Source organism: Somniosus microcephalus, chromosome 1 (genome assembly GCF_052327205.1).
Source record: "Somniosus microcephalus isolate GS21.2 chromosome 1, FLI_Smic_1.0, whole genome shotgun sequence".
NCBI lineage: Eukaryota > Metazoa > Chordata > Chondrichthyes > Squaliformes > Somniosidae > Somniosus > Somniosus microcephalus.
In genome coordinates this window covers 23,163,992-23,181,767 of record NC_140987.1, presented here as the reverse complement: position 1 = coordinate 23,181,767, position 17,776 = coordinate 23,163,992, and the positions used below count along the sequence as shown (strand labels likewise).

Below are 17,776 nucleotides of genomic sequence, written 5' to 3'. Positions count from 1 at the left end.
GTTGGACCGGGAGAAGGGGGGGTTTGGACTGGGGGAAGGGGGGGTTGGACCGGGAGAAGGGGGGGTTGGACCGGGGGAAGGGGGGGTTGGACCGGGAGGAGGGGGGGTTGGACCGGGAGAAGGGGGGGTTGGACCGGGAGAAGGGGGGGTTGGACCGGGGGAAGGGGAGTTGGACCGGGAGAAGGGGGGTTTGGACCGGGAGAAGGGGGGTTTGGACCAGGGGAAGGGGGGTTGGACCAGGGAAAGGTGGGGTTGGACCGGGGGAAGGGGGGGTTTGGACCGGGAGAAGGGGGTGTTGGACCGGGAGAAGGGGGGGTAGGACCGGGATAAGGGGGGGTTGGACCGGGGGAAGGGGGGGTTGGACCGGGAGAAGGGGGGGGTTGGACCGGGGGAAGGGGGGTTTGGACCGGGAAAAGTGGGGGGTTGGACCGGGAGAAGGGGGGGTTGGACCGGGAGAAGGGGGGTGTTGGACCGGGGGAAGGGGGGGTTGGACCGGGAAAAGGGGGGTTGGACCGGGAGAAGGGGGGGTTTGGACTGGGGGAAGGGGAGGTTGGACCGGGAGAAGGGGGGGTTTGGACTGGGGGAAGGGGGGGTTGGACCGGGAGAAGGGGGGGTTGGACCGGGAGAAGGGGGGTTTGGACCGGGAGAAGGGGGGTTGGACCGGGAGAAGGGGGGTTGGACCGGGAGAAGGGGGGTTGGACCGGGAGAAGGGGGGGTTGGACCGGGAGAAGGGGGGGGTTGGACCGGGGGAAGGGGGGGTTGGACCGGGAGAAGGGGGGTTTGGACCGGGAGAAGGGGGGTTTGGACCGGGAGAAGGGGGGGTTGGACCGGGAGAAGGGGGGGTTGGACCGGGAGAAGTGGGGGTTGGACCGGGAGAAAGGGGGGGGTTGGACCGGGGGAAGGGGGGGGTTGGACCGGGAGAAGGGGGTGTTGAATCGGGAGAAGGGGGGGTTGGACCGGGAGAAGGGGGGGCTTGGACCGGGGGAAGGGGGGGTTGGACCGGGAGAAGGGGGGGTTGGACCGGGAGAAGTGGGGGTTGGACCGGGAGAAGGGGGGGGTTGGACCGGGGGAAGGGGGGGGTTGGACCGGGAGAAGGGGGTGTTGAACCGGGAGAAGGGGGAGTTGGACCGGGAGAAGGGGGGGGTTGGACCGGGAGAAGGGGGGGTTGAACCGGGAGAAGGGGGAGTTGGACCGGGAGAAGGGGGGGCTTGGACCGGGGGAAGGGGGGGTTGGACCGGGAGAAGGGGGGTTGGACCGGGAGAAGGGGGGGTTTGGACTGGGGGAAGGGGGGGTTGGACCGGGAGAAGGGGGGGTTGGACCGGGAGAAGGGGGGGGTTGGACCGGGGGAAGGGGGGGGTTGGACCGGGAGAAGGGGGGGGTTGGACCAGGAGAAGGGGGTGTTGAACCGGTAGAAGGGGGGGTTGGACCGGGAGAAGGGGGGGGTTGGACCAGGAGAAGGGGGTGTTGAACCGGTAGAAGGGGGGGTTGGACCGGGAGAAGGGGGGGTTGGACCGGGGGAAGGGGGTGTTGAACCGGGAGGAGGGGGGGTTGGACCGGGAGGAGGGGGGGTTGGACCGGGGGAAGGGGGGGTTGGACTGGGGGAAGGGGGGGTCTGACCGGTGGAAGGGGGGGTTGGACCGGGAGAAGGGGGGGTTGGACCGGGGGAAGGGGGGGTTGGACCGGGGGAAGGGGGGGTTGGACCGGGAGAAGGGGGTTGTTGTTGTTGTTGTTGAAGGGAGATGAGGGCACTTTCTCTGTTGGCATTCACAGAAAGCAATGATCGCAGGCACAAGGAAGCTCCCGGTAGCTGGGCCTGCAGGATGCCCTTTCGGCACATTCCCTCACTGCTGAATCATTCTATATTGCCGAGGCTGAAATGAGGTGAGCAAGTATATTTTTTCGGCCCCCTCCTTCACTTTCCTTTAACCCTCATTTTTTGTTTCTGGTCAGGAGACATAGTTTACATCACTACACTGACAAAGAAACATCCATTAATTCTTTTAACAACATGCATTTATGGTAAAGCATTTCATGTTCTAATAAGAAAAGAAATCTTCCAACTCCTCCCTTCAGTTATAATCCTGAGTCAATACCTCTCAATATCACAAAATAATCTTCTACTATTTAAACTAAAAAAAAACTCTCAATTTTGAAAACCTCCATTTGATTTTCCCATTATCCCAGTTTTTCCAAACCTCTCTTCATAAGTATAACCTCTCATTTCTGGCCCGATTGCAGTGAATCCTCACTATCCCCTTTCCATGGCTCGAATACCTTTGCTATAAGCAGGGTGACATGACCTAAACTATCTTATAAATCAAAAGCCATTTCCTTGCTCTAATATCCAATGACCCTTTGCATAAAACCCTGCATCCCAATGGCCATTTTTTTGGCCTTTTTTTTAATATCCGTCCCCATTTTTCACGATGTGTATCTGCACCCCACTTTCGCGGTCCTCGTGCAATTGCTGCCCATCCATTAAGGACCAGTCAAATTTTCCAAATGTAATAGGCAGGGAAAAATGTCACAGGTAATAGGCCCAGAATGTTTCACAGAGAACCTCCTCCTTTACACCTCGGGATACAGTCCCATCTGTCAACGCAGAGCAATTATAACGTGGATAAATGCGAGGTTATCCACTTTGGTGTCAAAAACAGGAAGGCAGATTATTATCTGAATGGCAATAGATTGGGAGAAGGGGAAGTGCAACGAGACCTGGGTGTCCTTGTGCACCAGTCGCTGAAGGTAAACATGCAGGTGCAGCAAGCGGTGAAGAAGGCAAATGGTATGTTGGCCTTCATAGCAAAAGGGTTTGAGTACAGGAGCAAGGATGTCCTGCTGCAGTCGTACAGGGCCTTGGTGAGACCACACCTTGAGTACTGTGTGCAGTTTTGGTCGCCTTATCTGAGGAAGGATGTTCTTGCCATGGAAGGAGTTCAGCGAAGATTCACAAGGCTGATCCCTGGGATGGCAGGAATGACGTATGAGGAGAGATTGGGTTGATTGGGCTTATACTCGCTGGAGTTTAGAAGAATGAGAGGGGATCTCATCGAAACTTATAAAATTCTGACAGGTCTGGACAAACTAGATGCAGGTAGAATGTTCCCGATGGTCGGAGAGTCCAGAACCAGAGGTCATAGTCTAAGGATAAGGGGTAAGCCATTTAGGACAGAGATGAGGAGGAATTTCTTCACCCAGAGAGTGGTGAACCTGTGGAATTCTCTACCACAGAAGAAGGTATCAAGGGATATGGGGAGAAGGCAGGTACGGGGTACTGAGTTTGGATGATCAGCCATGATCTCATCGAATGGTGGAGCAGGCTCGAGGGGCCGAATGGCCTACTCCTACTCCTATCTTCTATGTTTCTAGCAGCCACAGCACCAGAGACACTGTCGAAGCCTTTCCGCCCTTAAGTGGCTCAGTGGGCCGCACTCTCGCCTCGGACTCAGAAGACTGTGTGTTCCAAGTCCCACTCCAGGGACTTGACCCCATAGTCTTGGCCGATGCTCCCAGTGCGGTGCTGAGGGAGTGCAGCACTGTCGGAGGCGCCGTCTTTCGGATGAGACGTTAAACCGAGGCCCCGTCTGTTCTCTCAGGTGGACATAAAAAAAAACCATTGTGCTCTTCAAAGAAGAACAAGGGAGTTCTCCCCGGTGTCCCGGGGCCAATATTTATCCCTCAACCAAACATCACTAAAACAGATGATCTGGTCATTCAACTCAATGTTATTTGTAAGACATTGCTATGCACAGTTGGCTGCTAAGTATCAGCTATGTTACAGCAGCGGCAGTACTTAATTAGCTGTTAAGCACTTTGGGACATCTTGAGGTCATGAAATGCACCGCACCGAGGGGCGGGTTGGGTTAAAATCAGCAAGTTCGAGTGAGCGCGACATCAGGGGCTGAGCGAGTAAGTTGAGGTGGAAGAGGGGAGAAAGTCCAGGCAGGGAGTGAGAGGGAGACAAATCCTGATGGGGAGCGCGCAGGAGAGAGAGAGAGAGAGAGAGACACACACACACACCTATGGCAGTGAGAGTCACCATGGTTTTGTCCAATTGTTGCCACGACACAGGTTTGCATGTGCTCGCTTCCTACTGCTGGGGATAGAGCAGGGCGAGTGGGGGGGGGGGGCAGAACATACTGACCCATCCATAGGAACAGCAGGAGGCCGTTCAGCCCCTCGAGCCTGCTCCGCCATTCAGTTGGATCATGGCTGATCTGCACCTCAACCCCATTTACCCGCCTTTGCTCCATATCCCTCGATACCCTTACCCAACAAAAGTCTATCTGTCTCAGTCCTCAAAGCTCCAATTGTCCGGTGTCCACAGCCTTTGTGTGAGAAAGCACTTCCTGATTTCCCTCCTGAACTGCCTGGCTCTAACTTTAACATTATGTCCCCCTCGTTCTGGATTGCCCCACCAGAGAAAAGACTTTCTCCGTATCTACCCTATCAAACCTTTATATATTTTAAATACCTCGTTCAGATCACCCCTCAATCTCCTATATTCAAAGGAATACAAGCTATCCTCCTCCATTACCAGTGCGCCCATACATAGGCCCAGAAATTTGGGTCGGGGGCTTCCCACGGGTGCAAGCCTCCGACCTGTACTTACCTAGCGTGCCAGCCGTTGTGCTGTGGGCCCGCGTGGGATTCCGATCCCGGGCCTGCTCCAACTGCCGGCGCGCAGTGCTTGCGTATCCCAGGAGTGCAGTTATTTCGAAGCGTCCCCTGGGATCACGTGGGCCATGGAGAGCCAATGGTAGCAGGGAATCTGTATTCATAGATTTGACAGGAGGCGCTGTCAAATCTATGAATACAATTTAGCCCCAAAACATCACTAAAACGTCAAATAAATTTTTTTTTAAAGTCACATTTTTATTCTATTTTATTCACACCTTTCACAACCTCAGGACATCCCAAAGCACTTTACAGCCAATGAAGTACTTTTGAAGTGGAGTCACTGTTGTAATGTAGGAAACGGGACAGCTAATTTGCGCTCAGCAAGCTCCCACAAACAGCAATGCGGTAATGACCAGATAATCTGTTTTAGTGATGTTGATTGAGGGATAAATATTGGCCAGGACACCGGGGAGAACTCCCCTGCTCTTCTTCAAAAGAGTGACACGGGATCTTTTACATCCACCTGAGAGAGCAGACAAATCAGTTTAACGCCTCATCCAAAAGATGGCTCGGCACCTCCGACAGTGCAGCACTCCCTCAGCACTGCACTGGAGTATCAGTCTAGGTCTTTGTGCTCAAGTCTCTGGAGTGGGACATGAACCCACAACCTTCTGACTCAGGTGAGATTGCTACCCACTGAGCCACAGCTGACCCATACAGATGGGGCAGGGGGGGACAGTTCACTCATTATTCCTGGAATATGAATACACGTTAAATTTCCCCCCCCCCCCCGCCACCATTGTCAAACTCCATCTATCGCAACTAAACATCTTAAATAAGTTTCTCTAAAAGTTAAAGTTCACGGTATATTTAGAGAGGGACACAGACGTATCGGACTAATGTTGCTGCCGAGAATTCTTCAGTTGAAGGCAGCGTGTAGAAAATAACTCTGGTGATGCAGAGGGTTGAAGCTCTGGCCCTGCCGTTAGCCTGTGACGGGCCTTGCGATTCCGCGCCAAAGCTGCCTGCTGACTTGCGTATACCCCAGATGGAAGGAGAATTGCAGATCTCACGGTGTCTCGATTCAACAGCACAAACTCCACCCCGCCATCCCCTCCCTCCCCCCCGCAGACTTCCCTTCCCCCCAAGACCAAGAGGCTTTAATTTAAACGGGCTAACGCCTGCCTAAATATAGCGCACAGGGGAATGTAGTAAGAACGTATTAACCGCTTGTGTCTCAACCTCATCAATCAGAGGCTATTAAGGGACAGGGAACCAATGCAGATCAGCCATGATCTGCATTGAATGACTGAACAGGCTGGAGGGGCTGAATGGCCTACTCTTCCTACTATCTCAATGTTAACAGACTCCACCACTCACCATCCCCACTCGGGGGGTTGGGTGGACTCCACCACTCACCTTCCCCAGTCGGGGGGGTTGGGTGGATTCCACCACTCACCTTCCCCACTTGGGGGGTTGGGCGGACTCCACCACTCACCTTCCCCAGTCAGGGGGTTGGGTGGATTCCACCACTCACCTTCCTCAGTCGGGGGGGGTTGGGCGGACTCCACCACTCACCTTCCCCACTCAGGGGGTTGGGTGGATTCCACCACTCACCTTCCTCAGTCGGGGGGGTTGGGCGGACTCCACCACTCACCTTCCCCAGTCGGGGGGGTTGGGTGGATTCCACCACTCACCTTCCTCAGTCGGGGGGGTTCGGCGGACTCCACCACTCACCTTCCCCAGTCGGGGGGGTTGGGTGGATTCCACCACTCACCTTCCCCAGTCGGGGGGTTGGGTGGACTCCACCACTCACCTTCCCCAGTCGGGGGGGGGGGGTGGTTGGGCGGACGCCACTATTCACCCTCCCAGTCTCGGTAGACATCAGTGAAGGCCATGAGCCCTTGCTGGGGTGCCTTTCCACAGGCGCCTGGCGGACAATACCTTGCCCCGGCCTCCATTCCTTCTGCATGAGCTTAGACAGTGAGTGCATCCTGGCTATTCAGCCACAAGGGGAATCACAGCAGAGCCTGATCATGTCCTCACTCGACTCCCACACACACCAGCACATCCGATGAGGTCTGCACTGTCGGAGGTGCCGTCTTTTGGATGAGATGTTAAACCGAGGCACCGTCTGCTCGCTCAGGTGGACGCAAAAGATCCCATGGCCACTATTTTGAAGAAGAGCAGGGGGAGTTATCCCCGGTGTCCTGGCCAATATTTATCACTCAATCAACATCACTAAAAAACAGATTATCTGGTCATTATTGTTGTGTATGTACCTTTAAGTGAGAACTGCTTTTATACTGTAGTACCGGCAGTGACCACACCTGTATATAAAGCTGTAGCAGGCTTCTGTACTTTCAGTTCCAGCATACCCTCTGTTCAGTAAACATCTCTTATTACCGTTCTCCTGCAGTCCGTGTGTTATTGATACGCGGACACTACAGTGGCGACGAGCAGGTTCGAACTCACCTGCAGTACTGCATCACCTCACGGGGATCCATCACTGAAAAGAAGCTTCTTGGAGGTCGAAGCCAGAGCAATAGGCGTCGACCGTGGGCAACCGCCCAGTGATCCATCGGAGTTCAGTGTGTAGTGTCCGTGTGTAGATAAAGACACTGAAGACAGGAGTTGGTTCATAGGTATTTTACTAAGCAAGTCTGGGGGGGGGTTTCTAAAGGATATACACAATACACAGGCTTATATAGCCCAAGTGGCAATTACCGGCATTACGCACACCTGGGGCTCTTAAAGGCACATACACCATAATTGCTCTTAAAGGCACATAGACCACAATTCCTCCCCTTCTAGCTAACTAGTACATCATATTTTAAGTAATTATTAATTACATGTTATATGCAAAATAATATACATTGCTGTATTAATTAATTATAAGTTAGTCTCTCAGGAGGCTTCCTGACTCGGTCCAGATAACGCCTCGGGGGTGTAGTAGTTTCTGGTGGTGTAGTAGGTTCTTCTGGCAAGGCTGATTCGGCTTGAAGGCCAGTGTCGGGTTCATCGGGCTCCAGTATCACCGGATCGGAGGTAGATATGGGTATCTCTACTTCATCGTTAGATGTATAGAGTGGTGGTGTAGGTTGTCCCTTTTCGGATGACTTGATGATTTGGTCAGCATGGCGCCTTATTATGCTGTCTCCGATGTCCACGGTATACATCAGTGGTCCTAGTCGTGTGCAGATAGTTCCAGGCTGCCATTTCTCGGTACGGTAGTCCCGGGCCAAAACCGGTTGGCCTATCTGGAAGGCCCTAGTTGGCCTTTCATTCATGCCCTGAAACTGCCGGTTCTCCACGTCCCTTCGGATGTTGGGCTTGACCAAATCCAGCCGGCATCTTAGGTTTCTATTGTAGAACATCATGGCGGGAGTTTGGTTAGTAACCATATGCGTTGCATTCCTATATGCAAATAAGAAGTTATCCACCTTGTGCTGAAGTTTTATGTCTTCATTACCCATGGCCTTGATGGCCTTCTTGAAGGTCTGGACAAACCTTTCAGCCAATCCATTGGTGGCGGGATGGTATGGGGCGGACGTGTAGTGCTTTACCCCATTGTTCTTTAAGAACTTTCTGAATTCTTCGGACACAAATTGCGGTCCATTATCAGAACATACCTGCTCCGGCAGCCCATTCCTGGCAAATATGGTCCTTAATACTGTGATGGTTTTTTCCGTGGTGGTGGAGGACATCTTTATTACCTCCGGCCACTTGGAGTGTGCATCAACTGCAATTAAGAACATTGAGTCCATAAATGGACCAGCAACGTCGATGTGCACCCTTTGCCAGGGAGATGAGGGCCACTCCCATGGATGTAGGGGGGCCTGTGGCGGAGCATTTTGGACCTTCTGGCATCCTAGGCAGCTCTTGGTCATGTCTTCGATGTCTCCATCGATACCTGGCCACCATACAAACGCCCTAGCTAGGTTCTTCATTTTCACTCCACCCAGATGCCCCTCGTGAAGCTCCTTTAGCACTTTATCCTGGAGTTTGGGTGGAATCACCACTCTGGATCCACACATCAAGGTTCCTCGGCACACTGACAGCTGTTCTCTTCTTTGCGAGAATGCTGGCAACAGTGGTTCGCCATGTGCTGGCCATCCCTTCACTGTTAAATCGTAGACCCGTGAGAGAGTAGGGTCATTTCTTGTCTCCCTTTCAATGGCAGAATTTGTCACCGGTAGACATTCCACTATGGTAGAGTGGAATATCTCTACTGGGTCTACTGTAGGTGCCTCTTCTATCGTTGGCAACGGTAGGCGTGATAAACCGTCAGCATTCCCATGCTGTTTTGACCCTTTGTATTCAATGTTGTATTGGTGTGCCCCTAGAAAAAGGGACCACCTCTGTAGTCTTTGTGCCGTCATAATGGGGACACCTTTTTTAGGGTTGAATATGGAGATGAGGGGTTGATGGTCAGTCAGCAAGGTAAATTTTTGTCCGTGTAGGTAATGGTTGAATTTCTTCACTCCCCATACCAGGCTGAGTGCTTCCCTGTTTATCTGGGCATAGTTACGCTCAGCTGAGTTCAATGAGCGTGACGCAAAAGCTATCGGCCGTTCCGAGCCATCAGGGAATCTATGGGACAATACCGCTCCTATGCCGTAAGGGGATGCATCGCACGCCAGTCTGATTGGTAGTGATGGGTTGTAATGAGCCAAAATTTTCTCGGATGTGATTAAGTCTTTACATTTATGGAAGGCACGTTTACAGTCTTCGTTCCATTTCCAAATCACTCCTGTCTGTAGAAGATCATTAAGAGGGTGTAGAATAGTTGATAAGTTCGGTAAAAATTTATGATAGTAATTTATTAATCCCAGGAATGACCTTAATTGTGAAACATTTTCAGGTGCTGGGGCTTTTATAACTGCTTCAATTTTTTCAGGTGACTTATGCAACCCTTCCTTATTAATTATGTGGCCACAATATGATATCTGATTTTGGAAAAATTCGCACTTGGGGCGATTTGCTCGTAGGCCCCGTTCTTTCAGCCTAGTGAGCACCTGCTCCAAATTGGCAAGGTGCTCGTTGTCGTTTTCTCCTGTTATAAGGATGTCGTCTAGGTAGCATTGAGTCCCCGGAATCCCTTGCAGGACTTGCTCCATAGCTCTTTGCCAGATAGCTGGAGCTGATGCTATTCCAAAAACCAGTCGATTGTACTGGTACAGGCCTTTGTGTGTGTTTATTGTGAGATACTTTTTTAGAGGTCTCCTCAACCTCCATCTGTAGATATGCCTGTGCCAAGTCAATTTTTGTGAAACGTTTCCCTCCGGATAGTGAGGCGAAAATATCTTCTATCCTCGGAAGAGGATACTGTACCGTGTGAAGGACCGGGTTTACAGTCACCTTAAAGTCCCCACAGATGCGAATTTTTTCCTGTTCCTCAGAGTTATTTTTCAATGTTTTTTTCATGACTGGAACGATGGGTGTTGCCCATTCGCTCCAATCTATTTTGGATAATACGCCTGCCTTTTCCAAATTCTTCAGCTCTGCCTCGACTGCCGGACGTATTGCGTATGGCACCGGTCTTGCCTTAAAAAATTTTGGAATTGCTGTATCTTCCACTTTTATTGAGGCGGTGATGCCTTTCAAGGTTCCTAGTTTCTCTTGAAACACTTCTTTGGCGTTGGCCAAGATGTCTTTTAATCGTTCAGGTATGATGTCATCATTGTTTTTTTCCTTACTGGTCACCGTCAGTGCCTGAATGGAGTGCCAGTCTAAACGTATCTTCCTTATCCATTCACGTCCCAACAATGGTGGACCACCATCTTGTAGAATGTATAAATACAACTTTTGTATTTCTTTGCCGTTGTATACCACAGGCACCCTTATTTTTCCTTTGGGGTAGACTTTCTGCCCCGTATATGTTTTTAAGATAATGGATGTGTCTTTTAGAGGTATATGCGAAAATAGCCTCTCGTAATCTCGTCGATTTATTACGGTTAGAGCTGATCCTGTATCTAGCTCCATTTTAACTGGGGACCCTGCTATTGTGAGGGTAACCCAAATGGTTTGGTAATCCTCTTTGGCAAGTACATTATGTAATTTGAGACAGCTTAGTCTCTTGTTTCCGGAGTCGCTATCGCTATTCTGGTCTTCGGAGCTATTGTCCGTCATCATTTGTACCTTCCTGTACTTTTCTTTATTGATTTTTTGTTTTATGTCAGTGGATTTATTTTGTCCAGATTGGCATACCCGTGCAATGTGTCCAATCTTACCACATTGCCTGCATGCTTTGCCCTTGAACCAGCAGTCCCTCTGGTTATGGGTGGATCTGCCGCAGCGATAACATCTTCCGAACTCCTGTGTCATTTTATGGGTGCCGAAGTCCTGTGTCTCTTGTTGTATCTCTGCAGCTCCTTTTGCTGCTGCTTCGTATGATACAGCCATACTGAAAGCTTTGTCCAATGTTAAATCTTTTTCAGAAAGCAGTCTTTTTTGTGTTCCTTCACATAAGAGACCGCAAACAAATTTGTCTCGAAGATAATCCGATAGTCCTGCTCCGAATTGGCAGTACTTTGATAGCTTTCTTAATTCGGTTAGGTAATCAGCGTTACTTTCATTCTTGTGTTGATTTCTCTTGAAGAACTTGAATCGTTCCGCTATCAGCAGCGGTGTTGGGTTTAAATGCTCCTGCAGGGTATCAACAATTTCTTTAAAAGTCTTGTCCTTTGGTTTGGCTGGAGTGATTAAATTTCGTAACAGCCCGTATGTCTTCGCGCCCATTAAGTTCAGAAGTACTGAAGCTTTTTTTTCATCTGTTATTCCATTTGCAGTGCAATAAACCTCTACTCTTTCCATGTATGTGGTCCAATCTTCTATTTCGCCATCAAAAGCCTCAATATTACCAGATTTAGGCATTTCAGAAAAGATATGGCGCTTCCCGCGCTTTTTTTTTCTCTCTGTAGCAACGATATGGCGCTTCCCGCGCTTTCCCGCCGCTGCTACCGATAACAACGCTGTTTTACTGTGGTTTCCGTTTATTCACTGTTGGAGACTCGTTCCCGACGGAGGTCTAAACGCTGACCTGCTTGCCGCGCCGGCCGTCTCTCGAGTGCACCCTCCCAGTCCGTTATTGCTTGCCTCCGATTTCGCTGCCTGTCTCAGCTGTAGAGCCCACCGCTGGAGCTCCAGCCTGACGCCCAGGAAGGATTAGCGCAGTACCTGTCACCAGCTTGGCCAGCTGGTGAAACCACAGTTTCTCTTACTTCCTTGAGTCTTCTGGACGCTGGAGGAATCGATGTCCTTGAGGTGCTGCCGAATTGCAGGTAAGTCCGTTTCCACTTTGTCGCCACTGTAGTGTCCGTGTGTAGATAAAGACACTGAAGACAGGAGTTGGTTCATAGGTATTTTACTAAGCAAGTCTGGGGGGGGTTTCTAAAGGATATACACAATACACAGGCTTATATAGCCCAAGTGGCAATTACCGGCATTACGCACACCTGGGGCTCTTAAAGGCACATACACCATAATTGCTCTTAAAGGCACATACACCACACAGTGAATCGCAGGAGAAGCTGTGGAGAGCTGGGCTTGGCTCCCCAGTCAATGTGTTCCAGCAAATCGTGCTGGTAGCAGGTAGTGCGCTGACCCTTCCGGACTGCGGCGGGCTTGAGCTCGATCGAGCGGCTCTGCAAGGGGGCCGTGCAACGTCGTCAGGAAGGAAAAGAGAGAGAGAGGGTGGAGCGCACAGGGCGCGGTCGGTGCTCAAGAGCCGGGCAGCGTTCGAGAAAATAAAAGAGTGGAAGGAAAAGAGACACGCAGTGGACAGCGTCGAAGAAGAATAAAACTAAGGAATTTAACTAACAAAAGTGAGACGCGCCGAAGCCGCGGGGCGCCGCCATTACTATTTAGAACGCTAGGAGCAGCATTGGCAGCAAGGGGAAGAAGGAAAAGCGCGGGAGGCGCCATTTTAATCCATTGGGGAAGAAGGAAAAGCGTGGGAGACGCCATTTTAAACCACCCAAGATGCCGAAGAGTGGCAGTATCGCGGCTTTCGACAACGAAATTAAAGACTGGACCACGTATGTGGAAAGAATTGAAGTGTACTGCAAGGCAAATGGGGTGGCCGATGAAAAGAAGGCGTCGGTATTATTAAATTTGATGGGCGCGAGAACGTACGGCCTATTGTGGAATTTAATTACCCCAGCTAAACCAATGGAGAAAAGCTTTGAAGAGATTGTCAATATCTTACAGGAACATCTAAACCCTACACCGCTGCTGATAGCAGAAAGATTCAAGTTCCATAAAAGAAACCAGCACAAAGATGAGAGTAATGCTGACTATCTTACGGAACTACACAAGTTATCGAAGCACTGCCAGTTCGGAGCAGGACTGGCAGATACCTTAAGGGATAAGTTTGTCTGCGGACTCCAGAGTGAAGGAACCCAGAAACGACTACTTTTGGAAAAGGACCTTATGCTAGGAAAGGCTTTCAGCGTTGCAGTATCCTACGAAGCAGCAGCACGGGGAGCTGCGGAAATACAACAGAATCCGTAAGAATATAGCACCAATGAAATGGCATATGGAGCAGAAAAGTGCTATCGCTGCGGCAGAACAAACCATGACCAGAAGGATTGCTGGGCTAAGGACAAAGTATGCAGGCAATGTGGAAAAGTGGGACACATAGCACGAGTCTGCAGGTCGGGAAAGAAAACCAACACTAAAAGAACTACTAAGGAAAAGTACAAGAAAGTACAAAAGATGACGGACAGTAGTTCAGAAGACCAGAAGAATGATAATGACTCCGGGAGCAGGAAACTAAGTTGTCTAAAGTTACACAACGTGATCGCAAAGGAGGATCACCGAACCATTTGGGTCACCCTCATGATAGCAGGGTCCCAAGTAAAGATGGAATTGGACACAGGATCAGCCCTAACAGTCATGAATCGACGAAACTACGAGCGGCTATTCTCACACATTCCCTTGAAGGATACGTCCATTGTCTTGAAGACATATACGGGGCAAAAAGTCTACCCCAGAGGAAAAATAAGGGTGCCCGTTAAATACAACGGCAAGGAAACACAGGAACTGTATCTATATATACTACAAGATGGAGGACCACCATTATTGGGACGTGAATGGATCCGAAAAATACAATTGGATTGGCATTCCATTCAGGCGCTAGCTGCGGCTGACAAAAAGGATGATGACGCCACACCTGGACGACATCCTGGTTATGGGCGGAAATGACAGTGAACACCTTGCCAACCTGGAGCAGGTGCTCACTAGATTACAAGAATATGGGCTACGAGCCAACCGCCCCAAATGCGAGTTTTCAGGAAACAAATCTCGTATTGTGGCCACGTGATTGATGAAGAGGGGTTACATAAGTCCCCAGACAAGATTGAGGCAGTAGTCAAGGCTCCAGCACCGGAAAATGTGTCACAACTGAGGTCGTTCCTCAGGTTGGTGAACTACTACCATAAGTTCTTGCCAAATTTGTCTACAATTCTGCACCCGCTGAACGCCCTGCTGCAAACTGGAGTAGCATGGAAATGGAGTGATGAGTGTAAGCGTGCCTTTCAGAAATGTAAATGCCTAATCACTACAAAAGAAGTATTGGCCCACTACAATCCATCACAACCGATTCGGTTGGCATGTGATGCATCTCCCTACGGCATTGGAGCGGTGCTGTCGCACAAATTCCTTGACGGTTCAGAGAGGCCAATAGCCTTTGCGTCACGCTCGTTAACTTCAGCCGAGCGTAACTACGCCCAGATTGACAGGGAGGCCCTCAGCCTGGTGTGGGGGGTGAAGAAGTTCAATCACTATCTGCACGGGCAGAAATTCACCTTACTGACTGATCACCAGCCTCTTGTCTCCATTTTTAACCCAAAGAAGGGTGTTCCGGTGATGACAGCGCAACGGCTGCAAAGATGGTCCCTTTTTCTAGGGGCACATCAATACGACATAGAGTATAAGGGCATGAAACAGCATGGAAACGCTGATGGGCTGTCGCGCCTACCGCTGCCTACGGTGGAGGAAGCACCTGCAGTGGACCCTGTTGAGATATTCCATTCAACCATAGTCGAATGTCTACCTGTTACAAACTCAAGTATAGAGAAGGAAACCCGAAATGACCCGACACTCTCTCGGGTCTATGAATTAACGGTGAAGGGATGGCCAGCACATGGCGACTCACTGTTGCCAGCATTCTCGCCAAGGAGAGAACAGCTGTCAGTGTGCCGGGTGACCTTGATGTGTGGATCCCGAGTGGTAATTCCACCCAAGTTGAGAGAAAGAGTGCTCAATGAGCTTCATGAGGGTCATCTGGGAGGGGTAAAAATGAAAAGCCTAGCCAGGGCGTTTGTGTGGTGGCCGGGAATCGATAAAGAAATCGAGGAAATGACCAAGAGATGCACAGGATGCCAGAAAGTCCAAAACGCTCCACCACAGGCCCCGCTACACCCATGGGAGTGGCCCTCATCTCCATGGCAATGGGTACACATTGATTTTGCTGGTCCATTTATGGACTCAATGTTTTTAATCGCCGTGGATGCACATTCGAAATGGCCAGAGGTCATCAAAATGTCCTCCACCACCACGGAGAAAACTATTGCAGTCCTACGGACCATCTTCGCCAGGAATGGCTTGCCAGAACAGATTTGCTCCGACAATGGACCACAGTTTGTGTCCGAGGATTTCCGGAGGTTTTTGAGGAATAATGGGGTAAAGCATTACACATCCGCCCCACATCATCCAGCCACAAATGGATTGGCTGAGAGGTTTGTTCAAACCTTTAAAAAAGCAATAAAGGCGATGTATAACGACAACATACCGCTGCAACACAAGGTGGATAATTTCTTGTTTGCTTACCGAAATGCGACACATGCAGTCACCAACCAAGCTCCAGCCATGATGTTCTTTAACCGCGGGCTAAGATATCGCCTGGACTTGCTCAAACCAAACATAAGACGAGATGTTGAGAATAAACAATTCCAGCACATCAATGAAAAGCCAACCAGGAGCTTCAAGATAGGGCAACCAGTCTTGGCCCGCGACTACTGAACAGAAAAATGGCAGCCAGGAACGATATGCACACGGCAGGAACCACTAATGTACACAGTGGACGTTGGAGAGAGCATCGTGAGACGCCATGCTGACCAGATTCTAGAGTCACAGGAACAAGTCAAACCCATACCACGAGCATGCGCGCCTGGTGATGAACCCGAAGTACAGATTGCGTCTACCTCAGAATCAGTGGTATTGGAAGCTGACGAACCAACCAATGACAATGAGCCAGAATCGACTCCGCCGCAAGAACAGGATACTCGAGAAAGGCGCTATCCAGACAGGATCAGGAAGCCTCCTCGAAGACTGAATTTATGAATGATTACTTTCAGCTGATGTATATAGTACAAAGAAAATTGTAATTGTAATTAGTTATTATTTAATTGTTAAATGAATGTTATGTACTGTTTGTCTAAAAGGGGAGGAATTGTTGTGTATGTACCTTTAAGAGAGAACTGCTTTTATACTGTAGTACCGGCAGTGACCACACCTGTATATAAAGCCGTAGCAGGCTTCTGGACTTTCAGTTCCAGCATACCCGTTCAGTAAACACCTCTTATTACCGTTCTCCTGCAGTCCGTGTATTATTGATACGCGGACACTACAATTATCACATTGCTGTTTGTGGGAGCTTGCTGTGCGCAAATTGGCTGCCGCGTTTCCCACATTACAACAGTGGCTACACTCCAAAAGTACTTTACGAGGTTGTGAAAGGTGCTATAGAAATGCAAGTCCTTCTACGCTCACTGTGACCAGCTAAGACAGCGGAGACTGAGAGGGGAAGGAATGTGGGCGGAGGGGTGGCGGGGGAAATAAATAAATAAAAATCCAACCAGGAACCTAGACTCAGCTTTCCTTCATTTAAATTTGGGATGGAAAACCAGAATAATTAAACACAACAGATTCTCTTTTGTTACTAAAATCAGCTTAATTCCCCACACACATCATAAATATAAAGTCACAAAATGCTGAAGAAATAAAATCTCGTGGCCCTCCTTCTCTCTCTCCCCTCCCTCTCTCGCTCTCCCCTCCCTCTCCGCCTCTCTCTCTACCCCTCCCTTTCTCTATCTCTCCCCTCCCCCTCCTCTCCCCTCCCCTCTCTCTCCCTCTACCCCTCCTTCTCCCCCTCTCTCCTTTCCCTGCCTTCCCACTCCCTTTCTCCCCCCTCCTTTCCCTGCCTTCCCACTCCTTTTCTCCTCCTCTTTCTCCTTTCCCTGCCTTCCCACTCCCTTTCTCCTCTCTCTCTCTCCTTTCCCTGCCTTCCCACTCCCTTTCTCCCCCCTCCTTTCCCTGCCTTCCCACTCCCTTTCTCCCCCCTCCTTTCCCTGCCTTCCCACTCCCTTTCTCCCCCCTCTCCTTTCCCTGCCTTCCCACTCCCTTTCTCCCCTCTCTCTCTCCTTTCCCTGCCTTCCCACTCCCTTTCTTCCCCCTCTCTCTCCTTTCCCTGCCTTCCCACTCCCTTTCTCCCCCCTCTTTCCTTTCCCTGCCTTCCCACAGCCTTTCTTCCCCCTCTCTCTCCTTTCCCTGCCTTCCCACTCCCTTTCTCCCCCTCTCCTTTCCCTTCCTTCCCACCCCCTCTCCCCTCCCCCTCCCCATCACTCCCCTCTCCCCACCCCCCGTCCAGTATTACAGATAGAAGTACTGGGTCTGCCAGCATCCTCTGAGGCGTTACTCTATACTTCCTATATTAACCTGGCAGGACTGGCCGCAGTCCAAAGGGTCCTTTGGTTGGCGAGATCCCTCGGACGATGCAATCAAACAGGAAACTGATCCGCTCACCCTCAGCACAGGACAGAAAAAACACTCCAGCCCCTGCCGTAAAAACACAAAAGGCAGCTCGTTTATTCTCCCACACACGGCAGCACATTTCCAAAAGCATATAAAGGGGGGGGGGGATGAATTTCTTCAAGGTTTACATCGAATTTCCATCAAAGTTACGGCAGTGGAACCCGAGGAAACTCACCCCCGAGTTACCTTGCATCAACAACAACAACAACTTGCATTTATGTAGCGCCTTTAACGTAGTAAAACCTCCCACGGCGCTTCACAGGAGCGATTATCGAACAAAATTTGACACCGAGCCACAATAAGGAGATATCAGGACAGGTGACCAAAGGCTTGGTCAAAG

The 17,776-nt window shown here is 50.4% G+C and overlaps 1 protein-coding gene across 3 annotated transcripts in view; it reads right to left on the bottom strand.

The window, feature by feature from the left end:
• dok7b (docking protein 7b) overlaps nt 1-17,776 on the bottom strand; it is a 163,289-nt gene that overhangs the window by 117,537 nt on the left and 27,976 nt on the right. For all 3 annotated transcript variants that reach the window (XM_085975474.1, XM_085975454.1, XM_085975463.1), the window contains exon 5: nt 17,341-17,460. In XM_085975474.1, coding sequence (XP_085831600.1) covers nt 17,341-17,460 — 120 coding nt within the window. The remainder of the gene's footprint in view (nt 1-17,340; nt 17,461-17,776) is intronic.